At 42.6% G+C, this 18,468-nt stretch overlaps 1 protein-coding gene across 6 annotated transcripts in view; it reads left to right on the forward strand.

Moving 5' to 3' along the window:
• Window positions 1-18,468, forward strand: part of DOT1L (DOT1 like histone lysine methyltransferase) — a 70,278-nt gene extending 51,810 nt beyond the window's left edge. The window contains exons 16-29 of one of the 6 annotated variants that reach the window (XM_068919748.1): window positions 18-109; window positions 3,026-3,127; window positions 3,736-3,873; window positions 4,506-4,631; window positions 5,483-5,964; window positions 6,211-6,334; window positions 7,106-7,252; window positions 8,664-8,790; window positions 10,206-10,819; window positions 11,527-11,732; window positions 12,517-12,581; window positions 13,118-14,089; window positions 15,182-15,806; window positions 18,084-18,468. In XM_068919748.1, coding sequence (XP_068775849.1) covers window positions 18-109; window positions 3,026-3,127; window positions 3,736-3,873; window positions 4,506-4,631; window positions 5,483-5,964; window positions 6,211-6,334; window positions 7,106-7,252; window positions 8,664-8,790; window positions 10,206-10,819; window positions 11,527-11,732; window positions 12,517-12,581; window positions 13,118-14,089; window positions 15,182-15,771 — 3,785 coding nt within the window. In that variant the 3' untranslated portion in view covers window positions 15,772-15,806; window positions 18,084-18,468. Of the gene's footprint in view, window positions 1-17; window positions 110-3,025; window positions 3,128-3,735; window positions 3,874-4,505; window positions 4,632-5,482; window positions 5,965-6,210; window positions 6,335-7,105; window positions 7,253-8,663; window positions 8,791-10,205; window positions 10,820-11,526; window positions 11,733-12,516; window positions 12,582-13,117; window positions 14,325-15,181; window positions 15,913-18,083 lie in introns of those variants that run through there. The other 5 variants (XM_068919752.1, XM_068919753.1, XM_068919750.1 and 2 more) reach the window with 5 other exon arrangements.

Consider the following 18,468-nt stretch of genomic DNA (forward strand, 5'->3'; position numbering starts at 1 on the left):
CCTTATGTATTTTGCAGACTCTTTTAAGATCCAGTACATGCAGTTCATGGCGTACATGAAGACTCCTCAGTATAAAGCAAGTCTGCAACAGTTACTGGAGCAGGAAAAGGTAGGGGGTGGGGTTCTTTTTTCTTTTCTTTTTTTTTTTTTTTTAAGCGTTTCTAAACAAAAGCTGCCAGACTGCTAAATACCTTAGATGAAGAGGGAAAATACTGGAGGCTGTAATTGTGTACATCTTAACGACTGTGCCGCACCAGACCAATTAAAGGCTCTACCAGAGTAATGCTCAGTCTGAATGACTGTGCATGGGGATTTTGTTACTAGGTCATTCTGTCATTTTGTGTGCTTAAATTCCCACTCTGCGAAATGGGAAAGATGCATCTCTCCTCTTCCCGCTCAACGTTCTGGCCCCCCCCCCTGCAAACCACCTGATAAGACTTAATCCCTCAATTCAGTTCTTTCCTCCGTTTTGACACGCAACTGCGTGCATATGCAGGATGGTGGTGTGGCTGGAACCCTGTCCTTTTCTCCCAAACTTTTAATTTCCAGATATCACAGATGCAAAAGGGAGTGGTCAACTTTTCCAGCAGTGTGCGCTGCCTAAATGCATTCCTCCCTTCCTCTTAGAGAGGCTTCCCTGCATGGATGCGTCCTGTGAGCTGCCAGTTGAACTGTGCTTAAATAATTGAATTGTGTTTAATCTAGTTAAAGATTGCAGCAAGTCTGAATGAGGGCTGCTCTAAATCCTTGGAGCTGAATTTTCTGTTTTTTGACATTTTACTCTTTTAGGGTGTAAGAAAGCCTAAGTGAATTCTGAGTATTCTTGCTTCAGGGTGGCTTGTTAAACTTGTAACAAATTGAAGGACAAGCTGTCATGTAGCTGACTTAAGAGATGCTTCATTTAGTCTCCTAGTACTGATATTAAGACTGCATTGGTGGGCAAAGCGTAAAACTTTATATGGTGAGTTGAAATACATAGAAAGGCAAGGAAAATACTTTAATTATGAAATGTGGTCTTTGTTGCTGTAGAGACATCCCTCCAGCAGAGGGAGGAGATTTACTGCCCAGATACATTTTCTTCTTGTATTGCTTTACCTCAATGAATGAATAATTTAACTGCTTTATACATTAGGCCTGATGAGAGAGCCTGTGCTGAAGTACTTATGTGGAAGAACCTTTCCCCCTAGAGCTCAACTGTGATGTTTAACATCTTGGCAGTTCCAGCTTTTGGTAGCCCTCGTTGAAGACTTCCTGTGTGCAGGCTTTCTGAACATGTCAGTGTAAAGCCATTGCATTGTTTTATGGGATTTTTCCATAACTGGAACTCTTTCCCTATGTGAGAAGGGCTAACTTGTGCTACCCCATTCCTTACCGTGAATTGATCTGATGCTGTTGGGATGTTAATGAAAACCTTTTTGCCATGCTTGCGTTCATTTGTTTTCGCAGTTGAGCAGCGCTTTGAATTTTGGGCCTTTTCCTTAAGCAGTATATTTTTCTGCGTGTATGCCTGTTATCAGAAAAATCGGGTCATAAAGTTAATTTATCTCCTTGCACAGAAATAGAATGCAAAACGATAGCATGCAAGTATTGTGCCGTACACTGGAAGTATGACTTGAGAGTGTGGAAGAGTAATCACTTTGTGTTGGCATCTGACAGCTGTTGCATGCTTGAAGGCATTTGAAATGGGAAATTCTGTGTGAGAAGATTATTTGATGGAGTGTTATGCTGAGAGCACGGCTAGTTAAACTTCATGAAAGCAGATGCAGAACTGCTCTGGCAGAGGTGCTATTGTCCTATTTAAGGACTCCCCCTAACATGAGAGGTGTTTTTTTTTTTTTTTTTTAAGTACAACAAAAATGTCTCGAATACGATTTTAAAATAACAAGATGCTGTGAGCCGCTAGTTCACCAGAGTACCCTTAGATGGAGCTGTCAGCTCCTCCACTGCTTGTATAAACTGAATGAAATGCCTGATGTTGAAAGCAGAACTGATTTTTTTCAGCATCACCTATGGCAATCTGTTTAGCGTTGCAGTGACTCAGCTGTTTTGCCAAATCGTTGGCACGCGAAGCAACGAGCTGTACACCAGGTCTAGTGCTTTTTCTCTCATGTGCGGAACTTGCCAGCGCTGCAGCTTTGCTTTGGGAATGGATGCTTTGGAAGGTCAAGGTGTCTTTCTCCCTTGTCCTCCACCTCCTCAGGAGTGAATGCTCAGTGTTTGCAGAATTCCTGTTTGGTTCTAGCAGAAATTGTTTGCGGGAAAGCGTAATCTGCAAAGCTCTTTATTCTTCCTGCACTCATCTCGCGACCAGGAGCGGAAAAAATATGACTCCTTAGCTGGTCCTACCCTTGCTCTTTGCTGCTCACATAAGTGCAAGACCCTGAATGAGTAAGCAAGTGTCTAGTTAAGGAGTGTTACAGACAGGAAATGTTCCATGAGTGGAAGGGTAGGGTGGCTCATTAAGTAATTTTGGCATTAGAAACACAAATGATTTGGCTGCTTCATGACTTTCCTCCTGCCTCCCCCACAACGTGTTTTCATTTATTGAGTGTCTTTTGTGAATGTTTTGTAGGAAAACTCTGAACTGGGACTCTGGAGATCTAGATTCTGTTCTCAGTTTAGTAACAGATTTCATACAGATAATCTTTTCTAGCTCTGTTTCTCCTCTGTAGGATGTGGTTATTACTACTTCTTCACAGATGTGCTAGGAGGATAAAAATGAATTTTTAAGACTATCCTGATTATGTTTTACTGTATAGCAGAGAAATCTACTTAAAGCTCTCTTCAGCTTAATTAACTTCCCCTGAGTGTTGAACACTGTACAGATACAAGATGACAGAAGCCTGAGACAGAGCTGGATTAGTTTACAGATCTCTCTGAGCTCAGATTCACTTCCACCTGTGTACCAACTTGCTTTCCAAATTAGGTGTAAACATCTCAAGAGGAAACTTCCTTCAAGACATGTTTCACTTGGTGCTAAAAGTCTTTTTTTTTTTTTTTTTTTTCTCACTCTTTCCTCTTCTAGGAAAAGAATGCTCAGCTACTGGGGACAGCACAGCAGTTATTCACCCACTGCCAGGCACAGAAAGAGGAAATAAAACGTCTTTTTCAACAGAAACTTGATGAGGTAGCCTTGGTCTGGTGGAAGTGTGTTCTTATTTGTCATCTGTGTGGAAATATTTTTGCTAAAAAGGAGCAAGACCAGAGTGGTCTTGAGTCTTCAGCCTCCTTTTTGCAGATTACGTTAAATCATGTGGAATCTCTTTGCTTCTTTGGTTAGGTTTTATCTTCATTGTTAAAATTGTTGTGTGCCACTCTGCCTTATCTAGAGGAAGGGGATGACAGTCCCCAGACAGCATGATGTTTTAACGAAGGATAATTGCTAGTTGAATGAGCTCTGTATTGCTAATGCAAGTTCAGAAGCACAAAGGGAAACGTGGTGGTGGCTCTCTGCAAAAATAGTGTTCTCATGGTTGTCAAGAAAAACTAAATGTCAATTTTGGAGATGAATTGCTAGAGCAGCCACTCAAAGTGAGGTACTTCTGTCCTTCCTCATTATCCCATTTGTAAAATAGTGATGACAAAGTGCCTCAGAGTGCTGGGAGACTTTCTAGAAACTGTGAAAGTTCTACAGGTCTCCTTAACGTTACTCTTGAACGTTGTGACAGTTGTCTGGAATTAGAGTGTCAAGATCTTATTGAATGATCTCTTCCCTTCTCACCCTCCATCCTACAGTTGGGAGTTAAAGCTCTGACTTACAATGACCTGATTCAGGCTCAGAAGGAGATCTCTGCTCACAATCAGCAACTGAAAGAACAGACGAAACAGCTGGAAAAGGATAACAGCGAACTCAGGAACCAGAGCTTACAGCTGGTGGGTACAAAGCTTGTATCTGACTAGCAGAGTGATGCTGCCATTTATGTAAGGAGGGCAGGTCACAAGCCGGGGGCTGCCTCACCTGGCTAGTGTAGTTCCTCTGCAACAGAGAAGAATGATCCTGGTGGAGAGAATGCCGGTGGTCTCTTTCCTTGGAGACCTTTATTTACCTCTAGCAAATGCTGAGATGACAGTTGGCTCTGGCATCGTCTGTACAGCTGTGCATAGGCTCGTCGCTGAACTTGGATCTCAACGGCCAAGAAGTTTGTACAATGTTTGCTTCGTGGTAGCCATAACTCTTATCTTATTCTTCTCAGTATTAAGATGGGCAAGGAGAAAATCTGGATGCAGAGGTGCTTGGTTATCCTGGGAGATAAGACTAGTTTAAGGCAGAACCAGGTCACCTCCTGCCACGTTAGAGTGGGACTACAGGACTGTTTTGGTGGTGTTTGACTTGAGTTGAGAGGACTTTTCAAGAGGAAAAGAAACTTCTTGCAGAAATCCAATTGAAAAATGCATGGCACCCGCAAAGGCACGCCTTGCGCCTTGGGTGGTGTGAAATGGTGAAAGTGTGTGTGTTTTTTTTTTTTTTTTTTCCCCTCTGATCTGTTCATCCTATATCTTTGCAGCTGAAGGCACGATGTGAAGAACTGAAGCTGGATTGGTCAACACTGTCGCTGGAGAACTTGCTGAAGGAGAAGCAGGCCTTGAAGAATCAGATTTCTGAGAAACAAAAGCACTGTTTGGAATTGCAGGTAGAGAGCAAGGGCGGGGAAAAAAAAATTAGAATCCCCAACCTAGGTTAGCTCTCGGACAGTAGGCTCGTTAAAGTATTTGATTAAATACAGCATTAAGGGTAAGCTAGGTGGCTGTTAATTTTTTTTCCTAGAGATTAATATTAATCAGAGGGTTTTGGTGAACTTGAGATGAGTAAGAATACATATAACTTTTTGACTCTCAGGGTAATTAAAGGAAGCAGACACTATGACCTGATTCTCTTGTAACGCTGTGAAAGACGGAATCATGGTTTATCTTCTCTATATCATTAAAAAGCTTGACCTAGTGGAAAGAGAGGTCTGTCTTGTTTATATAATATGTGGCTTCAGTGTCTATGCGCTCTGAAATTTCAGTTCAGGAATCGATTTCCACAGAATCTCACTTAACCATAGTGAAAACAAATGAAACTGCTGTGACTGAAGAACTTGTTTCTTTCTTTGTGAGGTTAGCTTTAGAGAGCTTTTTGCTGGATGCCTTGATATGGGGTGACTCTTTCCTTCTGTGACTGACAGTAGTGAGTTACTGTGTACTTCTTATATATGTGTGTGTGTGTATACATGTATTTATATTGGAGTTATCTTATGTTTACTTCCAAGAGTTGAAAGGTGCTTTCTAATAGTCTCTGAGCCATTCCCCTTACCTGCACCTTTTCGTCTCGCAAAATCGGAGTAGCCTGTTGAAATTTGTTTCTCAAATTGTAGGTCGTTTGTTTTGCGTTATTCTCAGAAATGGATACGCTATTTCAGAGCAGCATATGATGGCAAAACTCCATAATGTGATAGAGTTCTTAAGTACGGTCTTTAATCGATGTCCTCCTCTTCATTTAAAGATCAGCATTGTGGAACTTGAGAAGAGTCAAAGACAGCAGGAGCTCATGCAGCTGAAATCATATACACCATCTGATGAGTCACTGTCAGTACAGCTACGCAATAAAAATCATTTGAGCCGTGATCCTGAGGCTGATCATGGCAGGTTCCAACTTGAGCTTGAATGCTCTAAGTTTCCTATGCCCCACATCAATGGCATGAGCCCTGAACTGTCCATGAATGGCCATGCTACTCCCTATGAAATTCATAACACTTTTAGCAGGCCTTCCTCCAAGCAGAACACCCCTCAGTACACAACCTCTCATCTGGACCAAGAAATAGTTCCATGTACTCCAAACCACAACAGCAGACAGAAGGCAGACAAGATGACAAGCTTGTCCTTACCCGATTACACCAGGTTTTCCCCAGCTAAAATAGCACTAAGGAGACACTTGAATCAGGACCATGCAGTCAATGGAAAGGCAACAACTAATGAGATACAGAGGTGAGAGTGATCATTTCCTAAGATGGGAAAAAGAGGGGTGGTAATGTTGTTTGTTTTTTTTGTAACAGTAGTTTATATGGCTTGTCAAAAAATAGTTTAAAGAGTAGACTTTTATACACTTAAAGCTCTGTGTCATAAGCCAGCAAAACCAGCAGTGCCAGCTGATCAGGTAAACAAGGTGGTATAGTGCCTTGAGTTCAGTACAGGGATTCCTTGTATCCTGACTGTTGTGCATCTCTGTTCCAGAGTTGACCACGTGAAAGAGAATGGCCTTACATATCCAAGCCCTGGTATTTCAAATGGCATAAAGCTGAGTCCTCAGGAAACTCGGCCCTCTTCCCCAGGGGCCTTACCCATTGCAGGCGAGAAGGTAAGAAGAGGTCTGATTACGCTTGGGTGCAGAGACCTTACACCTGGTAGAACAAAGAAAAAGTAGGCCAGACTGGGGGATGCAGACCTTACTGTAGTCAGCTTGGTGCGGGATGTAACACAAGATACAGTAGGTGCAGAACCCCAGAAAGGAGGGACTGGCTAGAGGAAGAGAGTACAGTGCTCATGAAAGAGATGCTTTCCTCTGAGTCACTGGCTTGCGTATGAATTATGCTAATAAGCTAGTAGGACTTTTGGTCTGATCTGAGTCTATTTCAACTTCAAAGCCAGATTTCATTTAAAAAAGAAAAACAAAAGTGTTGGTCCTGCCCCATGGTTGATCCTGCCATGGATCTTCCTGGTGTTCATTTTGAAGCAAGGAGGTGCCCTTCAGCAGGAAGTTACCATGGAAATCTTTCTGGCTGCTTCCTCTTCTCCATACAGAGTACCTCAGGATAAAAATTTTGTCCGATGAGTGCTTTTCATAGAGCTCTCACAAAGACCCTAGGAAATCAGCTTGCCTAAAGCATCCTTTTCCCTATGCTTTTGTAGCCAGCAGTAGCTTTGATTTGCATATCTTTCTACACTGTCAGATATTCCTGTCCCAGCAGACTGGTGTTGCTGGGTAAGCTATCTTTGCTTATATAATCATCACTCTTAAGCATGTAATTCTTAAACAACCACACAAAACTAAATGAGTTTTTAAAAAGCAGTCTTGTGACTAATAGCATGCAGTTAAGAACACTACTCTTTTTCTTTTTTGCGTTTGCAGGTTTTGAGAGAGAGAACCTCTGTGAGTAATGGAGAAACTATCACCAGCCTACCTATCAGTATTCCTCTCAGCACAGTGCAGCCCAATAAACTCCCTGTTAGTATCCCTCTGGCCAGCGTAGTCCTACCTAGCCGTGTTGAGAAGGTGGTGAGTAAGGGATTGTCAATGCTTTCCATCCCTAACTAAAATCGCACTGGGCAGGAATGGTGTACTGTGCACCAGAATCCTGAGTGGGCTGCTAATCTGGACTGTCTGTGATGCTTTGGGGGAGGCTGCTGTTGGGATGCATCCTCTTGGATCTTAGTCATTCTCTAGATTTTTACACTCTTGTGTCGGTGGAGTCGGTAGTATTTCATCCACAAAGGAAAGTGAATACATACTTCAAAAGAACACGCAGTCTAAACTCTGACTTGGTGGAAAAGTAGCAGAGTTTGGGAGTGTGGGACTGAGAGCCGAGAGTCACACAAGTAAACTTGCTCTTAGCCCTTGCCTTCTTGTATGACACTGGGAGACATATTTTCCTGCATCAGTTTACTGGTCCATACATTGTGGATTTTTTTTTATGTCATGAGAGCGTGGGATGAATACGGACAGTGCACTGAGATTGTAATACCTAATGTGTGAGTAACCACTATGTAGCTGACTTCTCAGGTATTACAACTACAGAACTTCTTGGGCCATCTGTTTTTGAAAATTTGATAAGTCCGTGTAACTCTTGGTGGCAGAGAAGTTTTAAAAGGCCGGGTCCTGTTTCTCACAAATGTTTGTCACTACAGAGTTTACAGTAGAGAACTAAGAATCATTCCCTGCTTTCACATAAGGGCTGTGAATTTAGAATCTATCCACAAATGTGTTTGGGGGTATCAGCATTACCATCCCATATTTGGAAAGCTGGAATTGTTTTGTAGTCTTCAATCCGTTATCTCTTTCCAGCCATAGACTCTGGAGCAGTAGCAGAACTAGAGTCTTCCCACCTCCAAGGAGAGGAGGTGGTATGTCCTCAGAGAGAGTGAATGGGGCATAAAGTGTCAGCTCTGGACACCACCTCTAACTTCGACACGTTGTTTATTCAGGCTAGGAGCAACTGTTGTGCCTCATCTTGAAAAATACCACTTGTTTATCATAACTCGGATAGCCTACCAGGGAATATAGCCTAGTGCATTTCATGTTGTTTCAGGGTTGCTTTGGGGAACCTGATGTATACCAGCTTGGGGACTTGATATCACCAGCTGTTTCCTTTCCGGCTGCTTATGAAACAAGGGACCGAGGCGTTTGTTCTCTGGTCGCTGTGCTATCCTGAGTCTAAACTTTCTGGGGCAATGAACCTGTTCTCTTTGGATCTGCATGGTATCTGGCATATGCTTGGTACTACTGCAATGTAATCATTATTTATTTTTGTCCCATAACATGCTGATCTATATTTTCCTCCAAACAAGCAAAATCTAGGATGTGTAGGAAGTAGAGCCACTTAACTTGGTAGATGTACCAATACATGTGAATTTAGTTTAAGTTGATGAATGTATTTTCTAGACTGAAACAGTTGTTTCTCTCTCTTCAGAGAAGCACACCTAGCCCAGTTCATCAGAGCAGAGACTCATCAACACTTGAAAAGCAGATTGGTGCTAGTTCTCATAACGGCGTAAGCAATGCTGCTGGAAACAAGCCACTGGCTTTGGCTACCTCAGGTAACAGCCTCATCTGTGTGAAGGTGTGCTGTCTCACAGTGACAGCACCCACAAGTGCATGTGTCAGTTCTGGGCACTTCAGGTAATTCAAGGCAGCAAAGCTCGAGATAAATGTGTGTTCGTAACAAGACCAAAGAATCACGCATATTGCATGATGGTGTTATGAGATCCTTTGGATGTGTTTTAGTGTGGAGTATTAGTTTGAACTTGCCTCAGTTATTGGAACTGCAACACCTTGCAGTGTAAGTAAATAATTGCCTTTGTAAATTCTGTATGGATTAAGACCTTCTTACCTTTACACTGTAGTAAACCAGCAAGATGTTTTGCAAAGCTAGGCTGTAGACAGACCTGGCTTTGAAAGCTTTACTTTTGCAGTATGGTGGAGTTTTTTAATAGCAAAATTGATGCAGGTCACAGTGGTGTCTCATGAGCAATTGTACAGGCACAATTATTAGGGTAGGAAGAACCACCAAGAGGGGAGAGGGTAGGGATACTTCAAGTGCAGACATTCCTGAACTCACTTATCTGTTGAAATTGTGACTTTTAGCTACTTGGGATACAGAGACCTTGTGGACTAGGAAAACTAATTGCTAGCATATGGAAGCTGTTCTATAGCTGATCCCTCATGAGAGAATGCATTTGTCCTTTATGCTTACCACCTCTAGGGGCTTGTGTTGTTACTAGCATCTCTTTTGTAAAGAGGGGCTTGGCTACTATTTCCTATAAAACGAATGAAGTATTAAAAAAAATATATATAAAAATTGTGAGACAATACTGTGTTCCCTTGTACCCCTTTCATTTAGGCAGCCCAGACACAAGACCTTACAAGAGCACCAAACTAATATTATAGACTGTCAAATGCTTAATTCTCTTTCCATGCTTACTCCCATGTGGCATTCTTCTGTTACAATTTCCTTGAAGATCCACTGTCACTTCCTAAGCCACATCTTTTTGTTTAATTTTGAGTAGGGGGTGGGCAGTATAGATGACAACATTCCAACATTCCTTCCTTTCAGGGGAAAGATAGTGACTGAATTTGGCAGTTTTCTTGATCGTAGGATCGTAGGAGGACCCCTGACTTCAAAAGCAAAAAAAAAAAACCAAACAAACAAACCCTTGAGTTCCATTTAAAAACTGGGTAGGCCATAAGATATCTCCATATAGCACATGAATTTTCCTGAATTGGCAAAAGAGAGTAGTGAAAATTGTTGACTCCTAACTGAAGCTGTCAGCACGCAGAGCTGTATTCTCAGCCTTACTGTGTAAAGGGCAGCTATGCAGAGTTTCCTGAGTAATACGCAGCTGCTCGTGATCTAATGCAGGTACTGTTGAAACCACTCCTAACCATCCCTGAAATTTAGCACCGTGAACTATCACTCAGCAGAAGCAATGATGTATACTTTCCCTTTCAACAGGTTTTTCTTACTCTTCTGGCTCCGTGGCAGTCAATGGAACTCTTTCAAACAGCCCAGCCCATCTTAACCATAGTGTTGATCAGGCAGCTCTGGACGACTCTGGGAGTCTGTTTAACTCAGTAGGGTCTCGGAGTTCCACTCCACAACATCCTTTGCTAATGATGCAGTCAAGGAACTCTGGGCAAAACTCCCCTGCTCACCAGCACTCAACAAGCCCCAGGTTAAATGGCACCTCCCAGAGCCTGGTAGGGGTATTGCAATATGCAGATGCTCAGAAGATATTTGCCGAAGGAACAAAGGGGGATCTTCAGTCTGATGCAGCGTTTTCAGATCCTGAGAACGAGGCCAAGAGAAGAATCATCTTTACAATCTCTCCTAATACAGGACATGTAAAACAATCCCCTTCCAACAAGCACAGTCCTCTGCCCTCGAGCGCTCGGCTGGACTGTGGCCAAGCACATGTGCAGGATGGGAAGAAGCGAGGTCGGCGGAAGAGATCCTCTACTGGGAACCTCAGCGGGAGCTCCGGGGTCTCCCCTAAACGCAAATCCTTACCTACTGTGTCAGGACTCTTTACGCAACCATCAGGTTCACCACTCAATATTAACTCCATGGTAAGGGCAAAAAATGAAGAGCTCTAGCAAAACAGAAGGGCCTGGGAAACCCCTTTCAATTAGAAATAAGCTCCACCTGCTCCACTCTGTAACATACTCTCAGGTTTAACAGTGCTGGTGGCTAGAATTGACATGAAGAGCCTATGTGAAAATGGCCCCTCTGAGAGGCTAGCGAATTGCTGAAAAGTGGATGAACTGTTTTTGTATAGGCAGAACATCTTCAAAGAGCTTTTTATCAGAACATTAAATATTAAAAATAATCTCTTAATTTTTAGTTCAGGCTGTTCCCTTATGACAAAAAGCTTGTGTCTGCAGCAAAGTTGATTTTTAGGCTGTAGATTAAATATTTTGAAATTAGTTTAAACTAAGACTGACTAAATAGCATGAGTACCATAAGCATATGACGTTATCACAGTTATAAGCTTGCTGTACAGGTTGTGTTCATGTGATCCTGCAGTAGTGGTTTGAAAAGAAGTGTGGTTATCCCGTGTTTTCATTTCTGCATTGAAACATAAAATCGAACTATTAAAACTAGATATTCTTCCACGTTATGTTAAAGTGTTTATCCAGGGCTCTAGTGCAAGATGCTGACGTCTAACAATGGCAGCACTAAGCATGCATACGCCCTGTTTTAATATCCTTAACAAGATGCCTTGTTTCTAAAGGGATGCTCTCATCCTTAACTGTTTTCTTTCCTTCTTGACCAGGTCAATAACATTAACCAGCCTTTAGAAATAACAGCCATTTCCTCTCCTGAAAACTCCCTGAAGAACTCTCCTGTTCCTTACCAGGACAATGACCAGCCCCCAGTATTGAAAAAGGAAAAGCCACTCATTCAGACCAATGGTGTTCATTACTCTCCTCTAACATCAGATGAAGAGCAGGGATCTGAAGATGAGCACAATAGCACCAGGTGAATACGCAGGCATAGATTTTTGCCATGAGATTTCTCTGACAGTTGATGAAGATGTTCTAAACTACAGGGGCGTGTTAAGCCTTCGCTCTTTGTACCCTGTATTTGGAGAATGATTCCACTAGGCCAAGCCTCTTGTGAGGCTGAAATTATAAATAGGAAAGTTATTTAGAAAGTAGTGCTTGAACAAGGGGAAACCTACTCTTCTTACTGTGTTTGCAAGGCTGACAGTGTCTGGCCTTTGAAAGAGTACGGAAATGATTTTTTTTTTTTTTGATTACTTTGTTGTTTTGTAGGAAGTACTGGGGCCAAGGGTATAACTTTTAACTAAGAATGTCTCCCCCTCACTCCCCACTTTCAGCTTGATGGAGAATTCTTCACTTCTTACCCCAAGTTGTTGTTGTGTTGCTCTGAATATTGCCACGTCCTGCCTGTGTGTGGATGCAATGATTTTTCTTGTTTGAGGCACTAGAAAAGTAACCGATATAGAGATGAGAGCAACGGGCTATTTCTTCTCATGAAAGAAGAGCATCACTGAAGTTCTCTGAACATGCAGTAATCTTGGGAGAAAGAGTGCAGAATTTTAACAGCTTCTACTCAAAGTTTTTAGTGAATTTTTTTGATGCTTTTAAGTACTTCTAGTAACAATATACTTTTGTAGATGACTTGCTTTATATATTCTAGACAACTCCTAAGACACAAATATAAGGAAGATAAGCTAGGAGGGTAAATGTGCAACAGTAAGACTGCAATTAGTGTCGTAACCTTCTTATTTTCTCACTAGAATTGAGAGGAAAATTGCAACAATATCATTGGAGAGCAAATCCCCACAGAAGACTGTTGAAAATGGTAGGTGGGAGGAACATTAATCATTCATTTTAATGGTTGGAACTGGGAATGGGATGGCTGCTGCTGACTTTTAGGTTAGTGGATAGCAGGCTTTTCTACAGTTCTGTGCTGTCGAGCAGACTGCAGTTCTGCTGGGGCTTTGAATAATCATCATTAAGACAGGTGGCTAATAATTGCAAATCTTGGGTCAGTTCTTTCTGTAGTCACAGGTCACTGTCTGACTCTTTTTTTTTTTTTTTTTTTCCTCCCTCCAGTGACTCAGGGTTTGGGGAAGGGTTTGTAGTGCAAAGGCTAAGGAAAGAGTAGATTAGCCGCCTTGGACTTTTTCAGAGCGTTGAACTAGAATTGGAGGGTAGTTAGGTGACTTCTCTCAAGTATTTCTGCCTTTCAATCAGAAATAGAATTGCAGATTGATTTAATATGGATGTTGGGGGTGGGGGAGGAAGAAACGAAAACAAAAAAGCTCCCTATTCTTAAGGAACAGACTCAGTGAAGGCTGTTCTCTGATATTTTTGTGACCTTTTCTTCCAAACTAGGCGGCAGTTTACCTGGGAGGAAACAAGCACAAACCACTGAGAACATAAATAGCAGTAAATGGAAATCTACGTTTTCACCAATATCTGACATCAACCTGACCAAAACTACAGATAGTCCCTTGCAGTCTGTTTCATCTCTGAGCCAGAATTCGCTGTTTGCCTTTAGGCCGTCCTCTGAGGATAGCCTAGCCATTGACTCCAAGATCACAGCACATGCGAGGAAAAGCATTGCCATGCCCTCCTCTGGGGCAGATGGGCTCAGCCCTAGTACAAACTCCACTAATGGATTCACGTACAATGGTGGACTGTCAACAGATATTGGTTTACACAGCTTTATCGATGGTGCTTCTCTTCCGCATAAGACTTCAGATGTGACAACTTCCAACTGCTCCCTGAGTTTTCAGTCACAGCGAAGCAAAGATGTGGGGGTATCGGAAACAAACCCTTTTTTGAACAAGAGGCAACTTGAAGGCCTCAGCAGCACGAAAGGAGAAGACTTAAATCGGTCAGGGGTCAAAAACAAAGAGATCAGCGAAATAAGTATTCGTACTGGGGGATCTTCAGAAAAAAACTCTTTGCAGCATAACGGAAAGGTTGGCAAAGGAAGGGACCGAGATGTGGAGTTTAAAAACGGCCACAACCTTTTCATTTCTGCTGCTGTTTCATCTGGTGGCCTTCTGAATGGTAAAAGCCTTTCCACTGCTGTTTCTTCAGCAGGCAACGCAGCATCTTCTGTTCAGCCGCACCATCCTTTCCTAAACACTTTGACCACTGGATCACAGTTCCCCCTTGGTCCCATGGCCTTGCAAGCAAACCTCAACTCGGTGACAAACTCCTCAGTATTGCAGTCCTTATTTAATTCAATGCCAGCTGCTGCCAGTCTGGTCCACGTGTCATCAGCTGCAACCAGACTGACTAATTCTCACACTATGGGGAACTTCTCTCCTGGGGTTACAGGTGGAACAGTTGGAGGTAGGCAGAACTCTTTCTCTGGTATAAGACAGGGCCTAAAGGAAAGTCTGACACTGCCTCTCCAGGGGTGAAACCCTTTCACTTCTGCAGGACATGAAGCAGATGTGTCCCACATAACCTGTCTCCTCTATCTCTTGGAAATGCTAGGATGAGTTCAGTTCCCCACAGTGAAATCTCATGAGCTTTGTCTACTAGATGAGCATGTTGTATCACCTTAATGAAAGAATACACCCAGACTTTGTGATTTCATAATGTATGCTTGTTCAGATGTTGCTGTGTTGGAACCAACTTAGGTCTGCCTGCAGGTAAAAGATTTAACTTGTCATGTTACCAAGTTAAGGACAAAAGGTTGAGATTAGGCCTTGAATGGATGTAGCATGATCCGGGAAGAGCAAAACATCAGCATCTCTTCAGAGGAGATGGTGTTGGGAATTGCGTAGCGTTCTGGCCCTTGAACGGACATGACGAGCATTTCTTTGCCAGGAAGGGCAATGCCATATGCACCTTGCACTTCTGGGATTCTGCAAGGCTTGGCTTCTGTGGCCTAAACTGGAGACAAGCTAGCAGGACTAGAAGATAGTCTGCACCTGCCAATGCTAAGGGTCAAAGGCAGTTTTTCTTACCTGTCCATAATCATTCAGGCACCATGTCGGGAAATCCTAACTCTCACATCTCTCAGCATGTAGATTTGCTGGAAATACAATCTCCCCTCTGCTGCCCTGTAAGTTGGAAAGCAGGAGGGTGGGGAGGGAAGAGCAGCAGTTTGAGTCTTCAGATAAACAACTCTAGAGACCACGTAATCTCTTCAAAAGTCTACCCGTGTGGTTTAGAACTGAAAGTTCTTGGGTCTGACCATTTTTCCTCGTGGCATTTAGAGGTTGGCAGTAGGAAAGGTAAGTGAAATCTTTTGTACCTCCTGGCCTGCACCATTATCTCTCATTGCTTGCTGCTATCTCATGCTGCATATTTTTGTATGGGGCTGTAACTACTATAATTTTGCTTTTTTTTTTTTCTTTTTGTTTTGTTTCTCTTGTCACTTGAGACTGTACAAAGCCCATCTGTTGAAGCTGAGTTTTTCTCTCCTGTTTGCAGGTATTTTTAACCATGCGGTGCCTTCTGCCTCCTCTCCTCATCAATTTGGAGCCAGTTTCAGCAGCAGTGCTGTCTCTAGCAGCACAGTGCTAAGCTTAAACCCTCTGCAGGCTGTTGCCAGCACCTCATCCCCATCCTTCCCATCCCCCTCCTCTAATTTAGTAACATCTAGTGAGAATAGATCTGCTCAGCACCTCAACAGAGCGCCAGTGCAATCTGTTTTTCATTCCCCTCCACCTCCTCCTAACGTCTCGTTGCCCCCACCTCCTCCATTACTTGCTTCTAACTCTGAGCCTGTGCTTCTGCAGAACCTGCCGTCCGTCCCACCTGGCGAAGCTTTTTTGCCATCCTCTTCTGCTGCTTCTGTCCAATCTGCTAATGCTTCTTTGTCTATTAAGCTAGCTTCTCTCCAGCACAAAACTTCCCGCCCCTCCTTTACAGTCCATCACCCGCCTCTGCCCCGTTTGGCGCTGGCACAGACCGCGCCAATGATCACGCAGTCCAACGCAGCTGGCACGTCCGCTATGTGGGTTACACTTGGCATGCAGTCTCCTTATGCTTCGCACCTTTCTGGGGTTAAGCCACGATAAAGAGCTTGCTTAGCTAACAGTTCTTATTTTGTAAGGTAAGGCTAGAGAAAAAAAATCAGGAGTTTTGTACGAGATGCTGAATGATGCTTCTTCCTTTGCAGAGATAGGGTGGGAGTGGGCTCTGTGAAGCAGAGCTCTAAAATGGGGGAAGTGATCTTACGGCAGAGGATGGAGAGCCTTAATGCGTCTTGTTTGGGAGTCAGGATTTCTCGACACGGAGTGCTCACTATGGTAACTCTGGTCTGTCTCATCTGACATTAGGATTATGTTCAGGTCGAGATCACTTCTTGAAAACGTTTTTTTGTGATGATCTGAAATCAGGAGGAAATGTCTATTTTTTAAGTATGTTTTTATACGGTATTGGAAGTGGTTGTTGCCTACTCTGATTCCCCTTGCCCTCCGATTCCCCTTCCCCTTGCCCTCCGACGCTAACTGTTGCATCTCCCACAAGTCCATGTTTCCATAGCGTTAGGATGCGTGAAGGTGCTGCTTTGTGACTGTATGTGGCAATGTGGTCTTGTTTTTGTAGTGTCAGTCAACAACAGCTGCTCTAAATACTCAAAAAAATTAAATCTCCAGGTTACAAGCTGCAGCTTTGTCTTGGAATGCAAACGCACGGGTCTTGCATTGCAGTTAATTTGTCCCTTGCTCCACTGCAAAATGAAGGAGCAAAGGCAGTTATAACTTGTGTCTGCCTGATGTAATCACAGGTAGCAAAGAAGAGTTATGCTGAATTGGATAAGAACAAACCAGGGAGGCCTCATCATCTGTGCACTACAGCTTTACTGGACTTCCGGGATAGGGCTAACAGCAACAGACTCCATCAGATGCTGTATTTTTGCTTGCTTTGGCAATCACTGACTTACTGCGTAGACTGTGAACGAGAAGATAGGGAATATGCAGGGTTAACTGTAGTCTGTGTTTCCTAAGGGCAGAGGCAGTATAAGAGAGGAAGATCTCTGGAGAGTATATATGTTTACCGAAGTATTTAAATGCCTTCCAGAGCAATGACAGAATAAAGTGTACCAGCACAGAGTTGGGTACTGTTGTTATGAAAATACTCTGTGGCGTTATGGTGTAACTTGTGATTGCAAAGTTAAATGAGTATGTTAGGCCCCAGAGCTTGCTCCGTGCTTTCTTGTAGGTCTTTGATGTTGTTGCTGTTCATTGATACCAAAGTTGCATACAATATATGGTTGAATGCTCTTTGCCGCTTATAAAACATTTGACTCAACTACAATCTACCTGAGAGATTCTTTTGACTGTGCATTGTGTATAGTGTTTTCATCATCAAACTGCTCCACAGACTTGAAAAATCCTCACTTAGGCTTTTGTGAGGTAGGTAAGTATTACCTTGATGTTCATTCATTACCAGAAAGTGAGGCTAGTAACAGTTCAATAATGTGGCCCCTGTGCATTAGCAGGGACTAATGATGTAATGTGGAATAGCATGGTGGTTACTCAGTAGGTTTGAAGGACCCAGGACAGAAATAAGAGGTGGGGGGGGAGATGGAGGTGGTTTAGGCTTCGGTTTTTGTATGAGTATGATCAAATGAGAACAGTGTGAAAGGCTTCTGTTGAAGCAGTTGCCTTACCTGAAATTGGGGTTATGTTATGCTAGACTCCATATGATCGTAGGTGAGGCTTCTGTCAGAAAAAGCTCCTGAGCAAGATAGGCAAAGAACAAAAGTAAAGTGCAGAGAAGGGTAGCTGGATGACGAAAACTAGACTGGAGCAAAGGATGCCACCAGCAGATGGTGTGTAACATACATGTACCACAGTTGTGGGTCCGGCTTAATGTGGTTCTCAAACATGGGTCAAATATTTCAGTGATTTCATTGACTTTGGTATGAATGCTTATGCTCAAAGACCTTGCTAAACTGAGGTTGAAATCTGGAATTGGGGACTAAAATAATCTGCTTTGTTTCTCTTAATGTTTCAGAAAGTGGGTGATGATCCTCCACTAAGGTAATTAAAAAAAAAAAAAAAAAAATCAAAGCAGATCAGTTTGTGTTAGAAAAAAACTGAAGTACTGAATACGAGAACATTTTTGCTACTCTTTGAGGTCAGTCACATGAGCTTGATATGATTACACTGTCAGAACGCTATAAAAATGACAGTAGCCAGGAGGGGCTGCATGTCACACTTGGAGGCGTCCTTCATGTCTAATTGTGGCTGGGTCAAGGAAAGAATCGTTCCTTCTCCGCTGGCTAGCAGGTCTCAGAACAATATAGAGATGATTGTCACATCTAACACGTAATAGATTTTGCCTCTTATTTAGATGAGTCTCTTCCTCTCCTCCTGTTGTGCAGGTAACTAGGATTTCTACCTCAACCCAATGTGACCTATGCAAGGACAACGTGGACCAACTTCACTCGGCTTCCACTGAAAGGTGCTCACCTGGCCTGTGCAGGGGTTTCTACTCTTACTACTGGACAAAATAAAAACATAAAAAGACCTAAACAACAGAAAAAAAACCAATATTTACTGTGAATCGGAGTAAAAAAGAAAGGAAAAAAAAAAGAGGCAAAAGAAATGTTTAAAGCTCCAGTTTGTATTGTTGATAGTTTAGATAAAGTATTTATCTTTTTTTAAAGTGAAAACAATTTTGACTTATTTTATTCCACCCAGAGTCATAAATACAACTTATTAATAAATTCTCTGAATAATAAAGAACTGGCACACCAGCAGAGATAT

This window comes from Struthio camelus, chromosome 26, assembly GCF_040807025.1.
Source record: "Struthio camelus isolate bStrCam1 chromosome 26, bStrCam1.hap1, whole genome shotgun sequence".
Taxonomy (NCBI): Eukaryota; Metazoa; Chordata; class Aves; order Struthioniformes; family Struthionidae; genus Struthio; species Struthio camelus.